This window comes from Epargyreus clarus, unplaced genomic scaffold (genome assembly GCF_041222505.1).
Source record: "Epargyreus clarus isolate Ecla_fem2 unplaced genomic scaffold, WU_Ecla_fem_2.2 ptg000006l, whole genome shotgun sequence".
In the NCBI taxonomy this organism is placed as follows: Eukaryota; Metazoa; Arthropoda; class Insecta; order Lepidoptera; family Hesperiidae; genus Epargyreus; species Epargyreus clarus.
Genome location: NW_027332214.1, coordinates 5,234,073 through 5,255,038, shown reverse-complemented (window position 1 = coordinate 5,255,038; position 20,966 = coordinate 5,234,073). Strand labels below are relative to the sequence as shown.

The 20,966-nt window shown below is 34.9% G+C and overlaps 1 protein-coding gene across 7 annotated transcripts in view; it reads left to right on the top strand.

Annotated features, from left to right (window-relative positions):
• pnt (ETS transcription factor pointed) overlaps window positions 1-20,966 on the top strand; it is a 188,273-nt gene that overhangs the window by 125,385 nt on the left and 41,922 nt on the right. For 5 of the 7 annotated variants that reach the window (XM_073073792.1, XM_073073788.1, XM_073073790.1 and 2 more), the window contains exons 2-3: window positions 1,139-1,479; window positions 13,954-14,070. In XM_073073792.1, the coding sequence (XP_072929893.1) occupies window positions 1,437-1,479; window positions 13,954-14,070 (160 nt within the window). In that variant the 5' untranslated portion in view covers window positions 1,139-1,436. The remainder of the gene's footprint in view (window positions 1-1,138; window positions 1,480-13,953; window positions 14,071-20,966) is intronic. The other 2 variants (XM_073073787.1, XM_073073785.1) reach the window with 1 other exon arrangement.

Sequence of the window (20,966 nt, the reverse complement as noted above, 5' to 3'; positions counted from 1 at the left end):
GTATGTCATATTATTTCTTTAAAATGCGGGTTAAGCCGCGGGCACCACTAGTCATGTAATATGTAGGGCTTAAAACAAACCGCATGGTAATTATGCGTACAAGTAGTCACGCACAGGTAACAGCCGCCCATTACTTGTTGCATGTTCTAAGCCATGCAATGCAACACGTTGCTTCTGTAAATGATAGAGCTGGTTTCAACGACAGAGCGTCGTATAAGTGACAACGACACAAGTTAGTGAAACTACGTAAACTGTTGCGATCCTATCGCTACACCTGTTTCTATCAAATAGCGGCACTATTGTTGAAGGGTGTGGCGATGCAAATTTGGTGACGACCCGCGTGGCGGAGCGGTCACCATGCCGGTCTGACGCGCAGAGGGTCCCGGGTTCGATCCCCGGCCAAGACAGATTTCTAAATGATGAATTTAGATTTCTGTTTCTGGGTCTGGGTGTTTGTGTATTTGTCTCTGTGTGTGTCCATAGCACCCACGATACAGGGAATCCTAGTGTGGGGCTGTGAGTGTAGAAAGCGTGAGTGTAGTAAGCGTGTTTCAAACAAATGATATATACAGAGAAGTATGTATGTATGTATTAATTTCTATAACTTCTTTCAAATTGAATGTACATATTTACAAATATTTCAATAAATGTAGAGTAACTAACTCTTTGTTATCGAAATAAAGGTCGTTGCGAACTTTAATTGTTCTAAAACAAATAAAAAACTTTATTAGCGTGAATTTATTACCAAGACAAAAACAATGTTTTAACAACGTCATATTCTGTCGATAAAACTGTAAGTGCCCTCTGACCCAAGGTTGGCAAACCGTCACGGCTAGCGGTTCGTGTGGGAACATCCCCACAGCGGGGGTTAGAGGGTGGTAAGTAGGGTACCGGGTACCGGAAACGAGTGTGTCGGATCGCTCCACGCACCTGTGGGAATGTGAACGCAACGGAGTACTGTCAGTTCGTTGCGTTGATAATAGAGAGCGTTACCTTGTAACTGCAGCGTTATCGGTTAATTGTTATTTTAGTGCAGCGTTTCGGATACCGGTTTCTGAAACGACGTGGAACACAGATACCGCGGCTAGGTGAAGCGGAGTCAAGTGCGAAATTAAACCCAACTAATTACCTCTTCCAGACAGTAGAACCATGAACAATAGCTCAATAGAGGCAAACTTCTCAACCGTCACGTGACCAAAAGTTTATACAAAATGAAAAACAGCGAAGAGTGTTTAGACTGAGTGACTGTAAAGAAAAATCGTGTGATATTTATTATATAGTTTAAAGTTTAGTTTTATGTGAATAGTAGACTCGAATATTGTAACACGAACTGTAAATAGAACCAGTGCTAAAGATAAAGTTTCGGTGGACTTTTTGGTGATATCACGACCTCAAGCCAGCAGCAGTGCATACTGGCGTCGGCGGCCATTGCAGGCATGGGAATCAAAGTCATGATGAAAGCTTTCAATAAGCCAAAAGGTAAGACATACACTTTAGATCACATTCCATCTAGATGTAACAAATTTATTACAAGTTATTGCAATCCCATCTTATATGAAGAAATACAATGCTTAGGTTGTTGAAATGATTTGAATAAAACTTTTCATAACATCTTGTAGAGGGATTTAGAATAGGTAGAGAGGATAATATGCATTTATTCTGGAAATTCTATTTAAAAGGCGAGGTGAAATACTTTGTGTATTTATTTGTCTTTGAGTGTGTTATTGACAACCACAATATAGGAAACCCTAATATGATAAGAAGATTAGAAATCAACGGGTATATATTTTGATTTTCTTAAACGATAAGTAAATCCTTTTTTTATTTCGCTAGCAAGCGTTGAATGATACAAAAAGTATGAATAATTTTATTGAGTAATAAAGTACATCAGTCAGTAGATTTTGGAATATATAATATTTCGGTTATTCTTGTTATATTTATGATAATATTTATTCTTCTTATGTTAAGAGCATATAATTATGACGACATAACTTTAGTAAGAAAATATGGTGTAATAGCGACGTCAAGATGAAAAGATGAATAGATATATAAAAGTTGGATATATATGGAAACCACCACACCTATGTCTACTATGAAGCGGATTTGCGTTTTGGTAAAAGGGATTGGATCCATGTTGATGTGAGGCGACCATCTTATTCTCAAAGGTGACAACATCTGTGATCGGCTTCACCCCCTGCTCTATATGGACTTGGTTACAGATGTCCATGGGTAGCGGTGACTATTTACCACCATGTTAAACTGCCTACTTCTATATTTTTTCAAACCATCAAATTTCAAACATCAGGCCTCTATAGCACGTCAAGGGGTACCTGATGGTAACGCGAAGGTCACCATCGCCTATGGACATTTGCGACACTAAAGAAGTAGAACTACACTAAAAATTACAACATATGACAGTTGTAACAATACTATATCATTTTTCAAGTAATAGGATGATGTTCAAACGTGCAAGGGAATCTTTATCTGTCAATCATAAATGGCCTTAAGCGTCGTTATAATATTATGCGATTATGCGACTATCGCAAGTTTACTCTAATTTTAAAGTAACCTACGACCTACACTTTGGCATTTATCTAAACCAGCACTTGATGCATACAATCCGTCTACTGTTAAGAGGTCATTGCCGTTTATGAAATAGAAGTAGTTCCTGATTACTGTAGAACACCAAATTTGAATAATTATACATACCTCAGGTACCAAAAGATTGAATGGATTAGTAACATTTGGATTTCACCCCCATTAATTGTTTTAGTACTTTGGAGCACCTATTAAAGACTTACTGGGCCTGGTTCAACATTATTAATGATTTTAACTACGCAAAAATAGATGTGGCACTGATAAAAAAGGAGATATGAGACAACGGCGCGTTTATGCGACTTTTGCTTTGTTTACAAGCACTTCACAATCGCATAGTCGCGTTATCGTCTATTGTTATTACGACCGACGCTTTATAAGCGGGTGGATTCGCATCGAATTCGCAACAGCCAGGTCTATTGTCGGTTGTGTAAAGCGATGTATCATCCTCGGTGACGCAATGCTCTCGGTTTCGCCTGCACTTGTCCTGAATGTGAACGCTCCGTGACCGCAAGAAAAATATGGAAACGCACGCCTCTGATGCGTATCAACGCTCAGAGACACCGCTGCTCGAACACACTTCACTTGTTCATTGCGAAATGTAATAGCGAGCCTTGAAAAGAGATTTGTGTAATACAGATGTAGAAGAAGAACACACTTATTCTAATATTTCTGCTTCTAAATATGCTCTAGTCTTCCGAGAGACATTTGTGTTACTGAGATCTGAAAGATGAATCCAGATAAGTAGAAATATATTTCAAGTGTATGTACTAATCTTTCTACTATAATACAATCATATTGGATCGTATGCGTATCCTAGAGATTATATTAGATAGAACACTTTCGACCTGGCATAGTGATCAGCACCACTTGTAAAATTACTAAATCGTCATTACACGTCATTGCAAGACAATATGATAACTTTATGATCTCTACATACACTTAAAATTATTTAATTATTCTTAACCTACAGAGGACCTATATCAGTATACTTTCCTTTAAATACGAACTTTAACCTAAACGAAACCATGTATATATTAAAGGAGCTCTGGACAAACACATGGATTTTACGGCACTACAGCAGTAACCATTCCAATAACATTTGTTTTCGATAGCTATCTAAAGCAAATCATCAGTTTAGAAAAAACTGTGTATCTAATTTGTAACTAAATCAAATCGTAGATGACCCTCGAAGATTTTTCAAACCTTCTTCAAAGACAATTAGTCTTCGAGCAACTGTTTTGAAACATCGCGTGTCCAGCGAAGCCAACCTTACTCAGCTTAGGGCAACGGTTGTGCAACCACCGGCATCATTACCGCAATTATGATTTACTCTTCGCGCATGCTCTGCTGATCTTGAAAGTGAAGACCTTGTAGCGTCATAACCTGATCGCTACAATGTTTGTATACAAGCCAAGTACGGTTTATGAGTGACCGATGCGTAAAAGAGATTAAATCATATCACAAAGAGGTCACACAGTGGACATTGTCAATTTTTAAACAAAAACTTCCATCCACCACACAGACATCATCTGGAATTGATTGATGATTGAGGTTTCAGATGTACTTATAACCCATTGGTAATAACTTCATGGGTGACACTTTTCCTTCCCTTGCTCGGCCGGTATGAACCTTTGCTATTGGAAATTATACACTCGCGTTCACCTAAACTTTGAAGATTACTATTGTCAAGTACATATTTCGTTTCGCCTAAGTTTCCTGGGTACGCCTGTAATCTCTTGTAAGCTTTAAAATCTTATAAGGACCATAGAGTTAATAGGTAGTCTTTCGTCAAAAAACATCCAAAAAGTTTCATTTAACATCCTCCCCAACCCGAAACATACTAAACAAACTCGAACTCGGCAAACAATAGTCCTGTCAACGTTACTTAAAGTATTTACGACACGCATTCCGAGGGCCATAAAAAGCCGTAACAATTTACGGATATAACAAAGAAGCTAGCATCTAGTACGGGAGCTAATAACGCACCGAGCAGCATCAGTGCGCATGCGCGGGGGCGTCCATTCACGCTGCTGATTGGCCCATCCGGTGCGCGCTCAATGAGATGATGCGCCCGCGCCGCCTCTGTCATTGAGCAAAGGTCTCTCGCCTACATTCGTGATCAGCGCCACAGATCAACGCAAGATTAACGTCTAACTCTACTGTACCCTTACCAGGAGTTTTTGCGTTTCGACAAATATGACTGTTTTGGTATTTGGTTACGTATTGGCCCATACGATTTGCTAGTTCTAGTCGAAACGTAAAACTCCTGGTACTGTTATTGTCCTATCTATTGCTCAAGGAACAAAACTTTTGTTAGCAACGCGGAAATGTTCTTACCTCTAATTGTGTAGAATTCAACTGATCATAAAGTAACTTAAAAGTGTTTTAATTAAACACGTAACAGCACTAACGTTCTTTGTTGGGACTACCAAAAGCACTTTATATGCTTATGCAAAGCTTTTGTTCGCGTCATTTTCCACGCCAGTGAGTCGAGGACCGTTTGAAAATAACATTTTTACCACATTATGCGCGAACCCTCCTGCATGGTTCAGTGGGAACGAGGGTGTTTAAAGACACATTTCAGTTTTGAATTTAACAAATTGGATTTCACACAATAAAGTTTTGAGAATATCCTTGCATATTGAAAATACTACGATATAGGTAGTATTTTATATAAGCCTTTGTATTCTGTATCTCTTTAGATTTTTGCTCGAAAATCGATTCCCGACCATATAACATTGCATTGGTATTTTCCGACCTGAATGAAACAGTTAAAAGCCTGATACGGTCCATCTTTCGCATGGCTTTTGCCAAACAACTGAGGCATACATGGTCGGAGCCAACCACGGTGACCTTCAATTCTGAACTAACTTCTAATTGTATTGGAAACAGCGTTAAGATTTTAAAATGAATTTACTTATCTAGTACGCACGAGTTAAGAACAGGTGACTAAGAATTTTACATTAATTTGCATTTACTCGCGTGTTGCTTAGTCTTAGTAGTTATAACTGACAATTTGCAAGTTAAAACTACACAACACTAGATAATTGTAAATTGTTAGTTATTTTACTTTGTAATATTGTGTATTTACCGCATTTATTAAAACAGAAACAAGGACCAATCAAATACTAAAACACTCCATTCATCTTCTAACATTTATAGTAATTATAAAATTACTAACTTCAAAATGGCGCGCGATTTAATCGACTTTAAATTTTATTCGCTAAATAATAAAGAATATTTAGCGTGCTTCGTAAATAACAACTGTAGAAGGCGATTTGAATGCGAACGTCGCACGCGCCGTCTACGTCACGCGACGTTCCAAGTTCAAACAGCGAACAATAGACTCTGTAAAAATGGCGCGAGCTTTTGTTATGCTCGCTATTGTAACCAGTAGGTGGCCATGTCAGAGGTAACTATATGTATCGATCTATCTCTACAGATAATCGTTATTTTCCTGTAGTGCTATTATATAGCTATTGTATTCTTCCCTCAAGGTATATTGAAAGTAATATCAGCCGATTAATTTCAAAGGAACAACGCACATGATTAAATGTATAATGTTGGTATACTTGCATTTTTTAAAAAACCTTATTAAAACGCGATCGTCGAGAAACAAATTGTTCATAGACAAAAGCATACTATGATTTTGTCTATGAACAAGTTGTATACATATTGTGTATGTTGTAATAGCAATACACAGTTTGAGAATATTTCTAGTCTATTAATTATTTATTAGGGTTCAAGAGACGAGCCCTGTGACAGACGGAAAGGCGAACAATCAGCGAGTTCCGTTTTTGGGCACGGTATAGTCCGCGTAAAACTGCTAGTCCGGTCTGAATATAGAAATCAATCGCGTCGCCATAGCAAATTGTATAACTACACCTGCTCGCAACAATTTCAGAGCGGACTATCTGTTTGGCGTGGATTATACGCTAAAAACTATGATGTAAAATAAAAAAGTTACTCCATAATGTGGAAACGGACTGGCCAGTTTGATTATTCTAAAAAAGAAAAACAATTTCGGTTAACAGCTCGGCTTGCTCGAAAATAAAGTCATCAATTTTATTATATATAATACGTCTACAAAAATTGCATAGCTCAACAAGTGCGCAATAAAAGCTCCCCTCGATCAACCCTTGTTTGCCACCTGTTGGCCCAACCACCATTTACTACGACGTGAACACATTCCCTAAGTATAATATTTCATTGTAAAACCGTCAACCGTTTTGGTATAGACATACTTTTCCAAAGCATTTTAGATTAACTCTCAGGGGTCGTGGCGTATCTGTGGCCGACCTCAGATAGGATATTTTTTTTTGTAGGTTGATTACAGATATCCTTCAGAGCTTACAGATATATTTAGAGCAATAGACTTACCATGAGTTGGACTGCATGCTCGTCTGCTACTCCTATATTATAAAAAATGCTCTTTTTTAAGAAGTTTCAAACGTGTAATTTGTCTTCGCTCTTAAACCAAGTAAAAATTAATTTACAACACATAACATAACATTGCTAAATCAGATATGTGTGTTTGGGATTCGATTCTTAGCTGAAAGGCTAAGTTTCAAACAGCTATTATTGCTTCATAGAGTATCGGTAACTTTGAACAATCTTGACACATCTTATCTACGGTACATCGAATCCAGACCTTGCAATTGGCCTTACACGATAGAAATAAAAACAGCAACAAAGAAACGCAATCCGGTACTAAGTGGAAAACAACAAACCAACATTGTTATGGAGCTGTTAAGTAGAATTTATACTCGCTAATTTTGAAGGTAAACAGTGAGAGCAGGTGGAATATGACAGAATATGCCCGTATCTTTATTCCGTTGAAAAGTTACATTTGGGATTGTAAAACTCAGGGGACGCGATTTTGTCTTTTGGATATCAAGAGGGGATTTGTATTCAACTAAATATAGTTTGTAGGTTAGTCTTGTCCCTCGAATTTCATCTTGAAAAAAGGCCAAAAATTTTAACATATCAGCGGAATATACTCGTAGTATATCATATGAATATATATATAGAATTGGAGTCTACTTCAAGTCGGCAGGAAATGCGTTGCTACCCTTGACAACTACACTTGTACCTAATTACAGTCCGCGCCAAACTGCTAGTCTGCTCTGATGTTGTTGCGAGCAGGTGTAGTCATACAATTTGCTATGGCGACGCGATTCATTTCTATATTCAGAGCAGACTAGCAGTTTTACGCGAACTATACCTTTGTATCTTACGACACAATTCAGTAGAACAGCGTTTAAAACTATTGCTAATTAGCAGAAAGAGGTGTGCGCTTTCGGAGTCAAATCACAAAACATCGTACTCCAAGTTTTACCCTAAAATCCGTCTCAAAAAGGGTTGGACATGAAATCTTAATCATTATTTGGTATCACCTTCACCTACAACACTTCACCCATTAATTAATCCCAAATTACTCAAGGTTGATGTAATTTGGTGGCGCTCGGCCGGGCGCATCTCCTGCCCATTGTGCCGTTATCTACGCCATTCACGATTCGGCCCACTCCAATCATGTCCAAACCCTCAACACTCATAGTCTCAACTCGGGAACCTTGATGCCACTTACTTTAAAAGACAAGTCAATGTAAATTGTTCTTCTTGGAATATAACACAAATTGAATATTGTTCTGAGTAATGACAAAGCGTCTAGAATCCATAGCTTTTATCATTCTTCTGTTATACTGAAGTGTCTAAGCTGTGACACTTTCAGAGCAAAATATGAAGCCGATTAGGGTAGAAAATGGCAAAGAAATGAGAATAGTCCCTACATACAGCCATACAACCATACATACTTACACACACTCAAGAAAAACATTAACCTGACGAATTTGATAAACAGCCCTTCGCAATTGTCTTTAAATTTTTGACTATTAATACTATGACAAAACATGAAAAACTTGTTACATTTTCATAAATACTTGTAAATTGATTACAACACATAACACAGAATAAGGCTACGCTCACAAACGATCTTACCAAACACTTTTTCCTTATTAAACTTTCTCGATATTTTAATGACAAACTTCATGTTCCCTTACTTATCTACAAGATTAAGCCTCTAGATAAATAGATGGAGATTACTAAAGAGATTTTACACGGTTTTTAAAAGATTGTAAGCCAACAGAGGAGATAGCATCGTCATTACGTAATGATGGGTTGACGGATGAGGTAGCAAAAAGTTCAAGTGTCTTTATCTCTTAAGTTAGCTATTTAACAGAGACACGTGCTTTGGTTCATTAATGACACTTATTGAACAACCGTTGATGAAAATTGAAAATGATGTCCTTAAATAGATAAAAACTGAAACATAATATTTAAGTTAATAGCCACAAATATATTTGCACATGATATAAATTTAACTCAGGAATATGAAAGAAGGTTTATAATCGTGTAATATTTTGATAAAATATAGAGATTTACATATAAAATTAAACTTTACACGGAACAAAATTGTAAAATACTCAGAAATTAGTGTGTTCTCATTTATATATTCAAAATTGTGAATGAATTAAAATTGACTTTATTTTTGAAACTTGGAAGCCGCCATTATTGTACGGAAGGTTTCACTGTTGTGCAAAAAATAGATAACATTTGCAGTATGTTGTCGTACTGTAAATCTCCCACCTGTCACTTGGTAATGCGTTTTTCACCATGATACAGATAATTACACGAATACTTGGTGCAGATAGACAATCCCCGGGACTCGAACGGAAACCATATGCTTCAATTAAGCCCAAATCACTTGGTCTTATTACTTTAATTAAGGATGCGGAAGGCCTGCCACTTGGTTTTTGCCAAACTGAACGCCATTCCGATGTATAATGTCGTATTACGTTCTTGAGCTCATATTTGCTGTTTATTTGTTGTCTAGTCCTTTTGTTGTTTTAAGTATAAATCGGCGGAAGCAGAAGTAAAATGTCGGGTACCTATACTTCTTTCTTAGAATAAGCAATTCCACGTAAGTCTACGTCCTATCTGAAACTTAGGAATTTATAGAAAACTTAAAAACAAACTAAACACCTACGAATATCAATTTATAACACACAGACTTTTCACATTACGGGATGTAAAGGAATAAATTTATCTCTAATTTCAAAACCACGAATCATCATAATTTTTAAAGCCCGAAAGCTAGCTTTACAGGACCCGATAGAAAGTAGTCAACGCCTATCAACTATTGCACTTCTTTTGAAGAACATCATATCATATATCCGGATAGTATCACGTATAGATAATTCTATGCCGCTTTAAATGTACCTAAAGAAAATTAAAAGATCACTTTAACAGTTCGCAATATGCCCTAAGATTGCCAATGCAAATCCTATCAAACGGAATCCTTTCGCATCTAGCCCACCAGACATATATACAATCTAATTAATATACAAACACAATCTTATGTATAACGCAGGTGTGTGCTCATTGCATCTTTACGCTTATCTCATAAGAAACAATGGCACTTGAATAAGGTTAAAAAAATCCTACAAATGTCTTAGCCGTGTATCTCGGTTACAAAGGAACGTTAAGATTCCTTGCATAATGAAGGACTAAGATAATTTAATTAATATGTTTTGCAACGGTAGATTTTGTTTTCTTTTTTATAATCGACGCAAAGCAAGCAGTTGAGAATAGGTTACAGCAGCCGATTTGCATACTTCGTAAGGTATGTTAGGAGAAAAATAATAAATATACTCGTATGTGTAGAATTAAAACATGCGTACGCACTACGCACACAATCATACAAAACGATAGGATTTTGAGGTTGTCAAGAGGGACTTTTTGAAATTATAAATTTAAAAATCTATATTAAAGCGTAGAATTTAATAAAACCATTTAATAAATGTTTTTACAGCGAGGAAATGATTTTTTTTTGTAACTTACACAACAACTCTGATATCATTCTTGTGTAATTTACTTTACTACTACTACGTTTTAGTCAATTACTCACTAGCTTTATTCTACTAAACAGCAGTTGCAATAAATAAAGTCCGAATAATACTTTAAACCACCACAATCGAATCATTATTTGGCGTTTCTTACGCATAAAAATAAGATGATGCTCTCTCAAAATCTTTTTCAATATAGAAAATGAAGCCTGATCATTACAATAACAACGCACTGGCCACAATAACTCAGTGCGAAGGATATCGTTGCGATCGAATTATTGTGCGTTTACTGTAACTAAGGCTATATTCACACTGTAGACTCTTGTCGGACAGACTCTATATTGTACATTGAAAGTAAAAATTACAGGAAAGTTTCAAAATCTGAGTAAACAAGATTGTTTAAGATTATATTTGTTGTGTAATGTAGTTGACAAAATATACGACTCGTATTATACTGATGTTTATAAGCTAAAAGATTAAATCAGCTTATTAGGGACCTTTGCCCATTAGTTAGTTTCATACAATAATGGAGCCAAATGCTAATACTGTGGTAAATATTGTTCTCACATTACATACTTGTCTTTAGTACGTACTTGCCTACTTATACAACTTGTCAACATTATAAACATTAAATTATCTCCCGCATTGACATTAAATAAATTTATAATTCCTAAGACGCCACAAACATAAAATTTTAATACAAGTTATGTATACACATCAATGTATGGTTACTGTCATTGATTTGGTATCTACCTAAGGCCCCCAGCAGACATGCCACTAGTAGTATGAACGACGATTTATTTACGTTTCGGAAGCTAGATGTAACGATCAAACTTTATATCCCGCACATTTTTAATAGCCGATTAGAACTAATGCAGCATTAATGCAACTAAAACGCGATTCTTCGGTACCGCGTCCGAACGCAACGAATCTTCAAAACATAATGCAGCATTTATGTAATCGCGAAAACGCAAATCGCAGCTAAAAGTAGCCAGTCTGCTCAAGCCCTAAGCCTCGTACACGCATCGTGAGTCAAGTGCAGCTGCGTGGTGTATCGAGTAAATCACAATGCAGCAGGCTCGATGCAATTAATGTCTTTGCGATTCGCAACCGACGCAACTCACAGTCAGTTATGAGCCTTCACGTATCTCACACCTAACTTAATGCTTTTATTTAAAGCGAAGCCTGACGCCGTAGAATGGATTCAATACGAAATTATTTTAAAAATAGTAAATCCGACAACTTACAAATAATTGATTGATAAGGGAATAACAAATAAAATAATGAAAATAATATATTAAAATTGTAATTAAAAACAGGATAATTGTGTAAACTAAATAGGGAAGATGGTTCATTCATAGATTTACAATAGTAATAATATACTAAGGTACTTTTTCCAAAATTATTGTTGTCCCGCCTATGTCACTCTCACAATTTGGACGAATCCAACGACACCTCTTATGTTAAAATCCGTCAAACCGTTTGGGCTATAGGACATTTATTTATTTCTTGAAGGTTCACCAACGTAGAATACACATATACTCGTATAAATAACATTGCAAGAGTTTAAATAAACAATCCGTGTATAGTCCGCATCAAACTTCTAGTCCGCTCTGAATATAGAAATGAGTCGCGTCGCCATAGCAAATTGGTTTGGCGCAGATTATACCCATAATTACAGGTACAGCGCCATTAACAGAATTGACGCTCTAATTAAAATATAATTAAATTGCAACAATGAAACATAGGTGCATATATTCATGTATAAATAAATACCTACATAAATTCGAAAACCATAACCCTCGCAGTCGAATAAAGTGTTACCAATTACAATGCCAATAGTTAAAATACAGATGAAATCCATAAAAATGCATTTCTCTTATAATATTCAAGGTCAGTGTCTTGTCATCTTAACCTTTCTTATCTGAATTGCAAATTAGTCTAATAAAGCATAAATTAACTTTATGTATGTTATATGGTGTGCGAAATCTTCTGATAAAACAGGATTATATACAGAACTGTCTACATTTTAATTAAAAAAAAACCTAGACAGTTTTCTAGTCTTTTAACTTAGCAACTACATTCGTAATATATTTATTGTAAATAATTGTTTATTTTTATTTCATGAATCTAGCTAATAAGATATTGTAGACTCCACTTCGTTCTATACTTTTGTTTAATACATCATAGACACAAAAACACTGACAGTGACTGATATATATCTAATAACATCAATATCTTATATATCAATATCTAAATCTATCCGCTTTGCCATGCAATTGAAGCTTGGTCGGTTCCATCAAACTTGCTAATGATGGGTGAAAACTATCTTGATATATGAAACTTTTTCTGTAGCTAGGCAAGTGAAGTAATATTAAAACGATATCAGAAGGCCTGAGCTAGAGCAGATCTGAGCGGGCAGCGACCGTGGGAGAGCAGCACAAATCTCAACATCTCAAAACTGGTCGGCAGGTGTGCGCCGCACACACGCACCCGCCCACGCACACACGCGCACCAAACCAGCCGCTCTTATGAATGAAGCCTCCATACACTACAGTACAGACGATGTAATCTTGCTTGTTTATCTCTGATTTATTTTATTCGTGCCCATCGGCTCCGAAAGAAATCAACTATTAATTTGTTCATCAATACGTCGCAAGCATAAATACTGTAGATGAAGTAATTAATCCGTACGATAATCATCTTCTGATGAGACTTACTTTTGATTAGACGAGACCGCAATGGTCTCCAATCTGTCACTTGCGTATGCTTTGAATATTATGGATCTAATTTATGCCACCGGTAATGGCGGCGGATGTGTCTGAAAGCTCGAAATTGTGGACTGATTGCAATAGAATACTTTAGATACGGCGTATCACGTAAATCTTACTTAACTGTATCGCAGCGGAATCCGGAGCCTCTGTAGGACACCATATATGAACTGCTTAATTAGATATTAATTTCAATACTGTGTGTTAAAATGTACGACGATATTCATATTATTCGCGATATGAATGCGATAGAGTTCATGTTCATTATCGACTACATTACTTACCATATAATTGGGAACAATTCTTTAGTTAACAATACTTAATATAAAAATATCAACGAAATTATTTAAAAAAGAAATGATTAAAGAGACAACTCAGAATTACAAAATATTTATTGTAGATAAGCAAGATTCATATGTCTACATAAAACGTGCTATATATTTTCTGCTTTACCCAAAGGTTGACTGGTATAGAATGCTTCTAGCATTAAGTCCGCCTTTTATACCGAATTTTATGGTATAATAAAGTTCTAAATAAATAAATAAAACATAATAATTACGCTTAGCTACAACCGGCGATTATAATACGTTCCGGAAAGTCGTGTCGTGTTATCAAAAGTGGATTTAATAATAAATTATTATATTTAAGCAATAAATAACGCAATCCCTTCTTTGTTGCAGACATCCCGTCGCAGGTGCCGCCGCTCACGCCTGGCACCAACAAGAAAATGGCCGAGGCGCTGAAGGCTACCTTCGCCTCTTGGGAGAAGGAGCAGCTGCGCCTCGGGGTGCCCAAAGGTAAGTTCAAACAGATTTAAATAATACAAGAATGTTTATTATATATTTCTTATGTGCGTGTGTATGTCACTGAACTCCTCCTAAACGACTGGTTGATTTTGATGAAATTTGTTATGTGTGTTCAAAGGGACTTGAGAATGGTTTAGATTCACAATTTAGTCCGTGGGAAAAGGTTTTTTTTAATTTATTTTTAATTCGTAAGTAGTTATAGAACCGGAAACTATGCATTTGATCAAGTGATGATCTTTAGCAAAGTTGTTATCCAAGTCCACGAGGGTTTGGGAGTTGGTAAGACCAATTTTCGACAGATGACACCACTGTCATTCCAATGCAGTTACAAATTTTCCGTTTTATGTATGTCATATTATTTCTTTAAAATGCGGGCGAAGCCGCGGGCACCACTAGTATTTTAGTAAAACTGTAATAGTAATTAAGAATAAACCTACAACGAATAAAAGTTTGTCAACTCTTTTGATAATACGTGAATGTTATAAATACGTATTCGTTCATCGTAATCTATGACTTAACTGAAAGTTACTTTAAAATTATGTAAGGTCATAAAATATGACAAAATGATTGGTACAGTAATGGAAAAAGGCTTTTCATTAGCGGAAACTTGTTTGGCAGAAACTTTTAGTACTCATGTGCAATTCAAAAGACAATTTTCACAATCCTACGATTATAATTATTTAATTTATTCATTAACTTGAACTGCGACAATTAAGACAATATTGATTAAAATAGTATGTCCGTCTTAGAAAGCACTCAAGGGTGTAATCTGGGATATAATAGCGTATTTTAAAGTAAATAAAATCCTGCTTTAATTATCATTTAACTCCAATATCATTAAGTATTACAGTTTCTCGTTACGGCTACTCATATCCATCATCAACGTGGAAAGAGCAACTAATAATAGTAGATTTATTTTTACGATTACATAAACGGTATTTCGTTTGTAATTACCATTCGACTGCTCGTCTATTAAAGTTTTCAATCAAATAGAAAATTTATCTAGTAGAAGCATTTAAATATCTATTTCCATGCTCTAGGATTCGCTTAACAAAGATGTAGGAAGTACTCGCATGATTATACGCTTAAGAGTGCCTTCATTTAATATGTTTGTTAATATATTTTTATGATGATAGGATTATTTATATAAATAATGTTTTGGTACGTACGTATTATTATTTAATGGACAACTATTATTATTTTAATAAGTAGGAATCGCTAAAAACCAACTTTAATTAAAGTTAGAATAATATAGCCCCTTGTTAACCAATACTTTCCTCGTATTGCATTGACTGAGAAAATGCATGTATATTTTCTATGAAGTTAATTTGAAATGTAATAAACGTTGTCTATTCGTAACTATTTCTCGGGTACAAAAACAGCAGACTGTCAGCGATACATCCGCCGTTTGATTTCTGCGTAGTGCTAAGCTGAGCGTGTAATACGGACTTGATTTGCATGAGGTAATGGTCTATGCATGGATTGTTTTTTTCGAACGTGCCTTTATTGTTAGTATCAAATGTTAACTTTATTACCCGGCTGTGGACTGTTATATTTTTCGAGCGTATGTTCGAGTTCGAGCGTATATTTCTTATTTTTTGGCAAGTCAAACAGACAAAACAATTTGACGAATTTTTACATGAGCTGTCATTGGATTCGTCTAAATTGTGTGAGTGACATAGGCTACATTTTAAAACAACCGGAGTTGTTTTTATAATAATTTAATAATTGGACATATAACAGACAAAAAATATTCTATATGTTACATACATAACCCTTCTTTGGCAATCGGGTAAAAAGTAAATAATTACAATATGAATGAAAACGTTTACTATGATTGATGTGTGTGATTTGTGCCGATATCTTCAAAGCAATTAATATCAGTGTATAATAATATATCGGGGCCTTAATGTATGTTAAGCTAAGCTAAGCTCAATACGTCATATGCGGCTGTCACTTTAGAAGAATGTGTCGCGGGCGTCACACATTATTACCTTTATTAATTAGCATTGATATGTGTCATGTATTGATTGTTCGTTCGTTCTAAACGTTGATGTGTTCATGTATTATTTTATGAGAACTTATATTTGTTAAATCAGATTATTAATTCAGATATTGATCAAATTCAAATATCCATATAATTAAATATCGATTTGTAAGAACTTAAGTAGCTCAATATCTAAAGATAAGTACTTTTGCACTACAAGTATCTATAGATATTTAGTTATTTAGGTTGAATTATATAAAAGTTACTTGAAATTATGAGATATAGAAATAGGTACAGAAGAAAATTACCAAGTTAATAATTACACCTACTTTATACACGTAAAGATATACACTTATATAAGTTTAGAATACATTTCCTAAATAGGTATAGGAAAACAAAGTAACTTATATCTTTTTCCAGCCACTATTTGCTAGTGAAGTAAGGCAAAAAGTGTCAGTGTTAGGCGCTAAGCGTATAATAGTCTGATTTGCATATGGTAATGTGATGGACGGAGCATGTAGCGACGCCACACACCATTACCTTTGTTGGTGGCAACTGCCAACCTGTATATATCACGGTATATGTTTTGTGCTAAATTAACTAAACGACGCTATTTTTTCGTGTAGCTGATATTTTAAAAATAGTGATATTGAATTGTCTCAAAATATGTTAAAAAACTTAACGACTACGTTAAAATAGTGCGCCAAAAAATGAAACAAGAAAATATTATTTAAATGAATTTACATTTAAATATGGCGCAGTACATACGGTGCAATATGAAATTATTTATTATATGTTGTAGGTGTTTGTGTATATTATTAGCAACACATTTTGAAGGTGGTAGAACCCTTTGTGGTTCGACTCCGGCGGCACCACCGCCACACCTATTTCTACCTAATAACAACAGTGTTAGGCGCTGCTGTGTTCCGGTTTGAAGGGTGTGGTAAGGGAGACAGACTTTTCCAAGGCATTCCAGCTTAGTCCTCAGGGGTAGCATATGTGGCCGACCTCAGATAGGAATATCTAATCCTATCTGGGGTTGATTACAGATGTCCATGGGCGACAGTAACCACTTACCATCAGGTGGACTGTATGGTCGTCTGCTACTCCTATATTATAAAAATAAAACAAACATAATTTATGTAATTATATATCTAGTTGTAATTCTGGTATAATATAGGTACCTACATAGGTAGACTACCAGAATACGACTTACATGTGAAGCGTTTATTAACTACTTTGTAAGAGAAAATTGTTGTTTTATTGCATTCTTCGACCTTATTTCATTAATGAGTACGTTGTATATAAATTCAGTACTCGACATAAAATTTTAAAAGTATTTTTATGCGTGGTTACAGACATTTCTTAAGGCTTTTTAATTGTGCATTGTATATTATACAGTCACTCTTGTTTCTTTTTTTCATAATAAAAATATATTTATTTTAATTACCCACGATAACTTTTTACTTATATTAGCATTTTAATTGGGTAACATGTATTGACAACATTCATGTGTATCATGTATTACCTATTTTAAGAGAACCTCGCATATTTGTCCAGCGCACGTATTCCAATTGGCCAATGACCAATGGCATATTATGATGATTTCCTTGATTATGAAAAAAAGCACTTAGTAGGCAGACATAAATGCCGTCTTCTGACGTCATATAATAGTAACTCGATTTATGTGCTTCGTGGCTGTGCATGGATTTAACAATGGTTATTGCACTAGGCCATAGAGCATAGAGGGCAGGTGGCGGGTTCGACGGCCGTGATCGGCGGAAGTGCGTGTGTCTGCAGCACGTCTATCCGCGCTTCCGCTGTCGCCCTATGTAGTACAGATACAGAATTACAGGACGCGGTTATTAGCGAAAATATGCACGACTCGATGGTTTTATGACCGGCCAGTACTGTAAATGAAAATATACTCGTACACATTTTCAGAAACTGAACCAAGCAATTAAATAAACTCAGGAATCAAGTGTTACGTATTGGACCTATTTTAGAAAATTTTAAATGATTTATAAAATGCGTATTTTTCTGTTTGAGTTAAATATTTTAAACAATAAATTCAAAATAGACATATAAATACAAGAATATAAATTTATACAAAACAATTCTTATTTTCTGAATAAATACAAAAAACAGACATATAAATATAAGAATATAAATTTATACAAAACAATCCTTATTTTCTTTAAAAAAATAACTACTATTCACTTTTTACTTGTATTCATTAGCAATTCGTCTTCTGCGTCGCACTAAAAGTACCCCTAAATTCATTAAATTCAATTCAATGTTTCATACATAGTTTATCTCCGCTGCCGACTTAATGAAAAAAAGTGAAATTTTACGACGATCAATTAAAGCGTTTAATTTGTATAAATTCACGCATTCGTGAGCAAATTACGCACTTATCGCATACATTGCAGCTTAACGATTCGCCGTCGAACAAACGATGCTATAAAAGTGAATTCGATAACCGGTTCCCGAAGTGCAAAACCAGGAGATTATCACCAATTTAAATAAACGATAACGTGTTAAATGTGACAACAATAGAACATACTAAAGGTTTCTTTCTAGAGTACGAGTACCTATATTTAGTTTTTGTTAGGAGTATATAGTTCTCGCCAAACTGCTAGTCCGCTCTGAAGTTGTTGCGAGCAGGTGTAGTCATACATTTTGCTATGGCGATGTGATTCGTTTCTATATTCAGAGCGGACTGGTAGTTTTACGCGGATTATATTTTACCTCATATTATTGTCACTGCTTTACTACAAATTTGAATCTTAGAATGTTATATATGTACCTAATAGCAAAGCTTGAGCTGAGGACACAATTGGAACAGGTTCTCAAACTTATTTCGTATAGCGCCCACTTTGAGAAACACCACCCTATAGTATATAATAAAATAAATAAAGTCACTTCAAATTCGCATGACTTTCTTACGCCTTCTCCATTTCTATCTTTCGTATATCTTATCTATCTTCCGCATCTTTGTGTTGGTCGAAAATAATCTGATATTGAATCAATTTAAAGAAAATTAATGGCCTTTCAATTTACAGTTTCTTCCTCAAGGATTTATGAAGCCGTATTCTATAATTATAGTCCTTGCACTGTACCTAATTGCTTCTATAGTCTGATTCATAATTAGGTGTCCAAAATGTAAACAAAGGTGTTGACCTATCAAGAAAATACGTTTCAAATGGTAGTTTCTTATTTTTGAAGATATTAAAGTAATGCAGCAGTAATAAAATAATAATCTAAATAAATTAAGATTAATTCACATTTTATCATATTCATCTTACCTCAATTTCTTTCCATACAGTAATAATAATAAAAAAAACAAGGTTTATGGTAAAATTAAAATGTGATAATGGTAACACACTCTGAAACCAAAACATTTCTTGTGCCGTCATTTTTAAGTTTCTTAGCTAATATTATTTATTTTCGTGATTGTGATCGAACACGAATGTTTTCTCGTTTTCATAACGCGTTTGTTAAATTGTGTACAGTTTTAAAGTTAAGTTTGTTGAATTTGTTAGTTTTTATTTCTTGTTAATTTTGACAGTGACATTTCTTAGTTACATTTTGGACACCTAATTATGAATCAGACTATAGATGCAACTTAGTTCACCGATATAATATGAAAGTTTTATATCTTGACAAGGAGCTAAAATGAAGAGGTAGGTAGGTGACTATTGCTGTGAACAAACGTACCACCCTTCCAATTAGGTGCTGATATATAACCGTGGATAGTGATAACAATACTTGCAAACACTTACGTGCGACATTTGCTGTTCACCTTTCAAAGCAGAAATGTTTGTTTGAAATGTCAAAAAGTCTTAAACTCTATTGTACCGTTACATTGAAGATATAAATTAGATAGTACTACGAGTATAAGCATTTAAGCAACCAATAATGCAAACTTTTATGACTGTACCGAGAGGTATATAATATATTGTATTTAATTGAGCGAAGAAATAATAATGAAATATTAAATTACCGCAATGGAAATTAAAATATCAGAACCTATAGTAAGAAAAATGTTTAAAAATCTTATACTGAGTCAATTAGGTACATTTGTTAATTTAGCTACTTATGTATTAGATAACTGTATAAAAATTAAATTATTGTTTTTATTACCTTATCAAATTCGAACTTGGCCAGTGCGGTAGACTATGGCGTAAACCTCTCTCGCTCTAAGATTATCTGCTGGGATTGGATTGACGACGAAGTTATAACTTCAATTTTCAAAACCACATACTCCATGTCGCAATATTGTATCAAATTAAATTTGACAATCATCGCCACTTCCAGAGGCTTAACAAATCAGTGCGTCACCCCATCCTTGAGGCTAATATCATCTTATTTAAACATAATTTACACGGACAATTTTATAATCATCCACATTAGAGACTTGCAGTCTGAGCCCACTCATTGACTCATCAGCTAATAGCAGCTAAGATCTATCAGATCGTTTATCTTCATTTAGAATTGTATTACTAAGGATGTGAAAAATAATATCTTATAATAATAATCGATTATTTTTGGGTATTAATCGATTATTTGGTTGATTATTGTAAATATCCGGTCCGGCTTCGCGCGGTCCACTAAGGAGAAAATTTCGTGACATTTTTTTTAAGTCGAGCAATTTTTTATTAATTTTTCAAAAATGTGTATATTATTTTTACAATAATTTATTTTGAAGAAAGAAATATCGATTATAAGTAAATCGACTTTATGACTCCTTCACCCATCCCTAGTTTCTCTGTTTACTAGCATACATGAACAAAAGAATCGTATGTTTAATGCTCTAGTTAGATATCTCGATCGAATCTTAAGGTATAATTCATGATAATTTTATATCGAGGCTAGTTGAGATGTATATCACGAACAA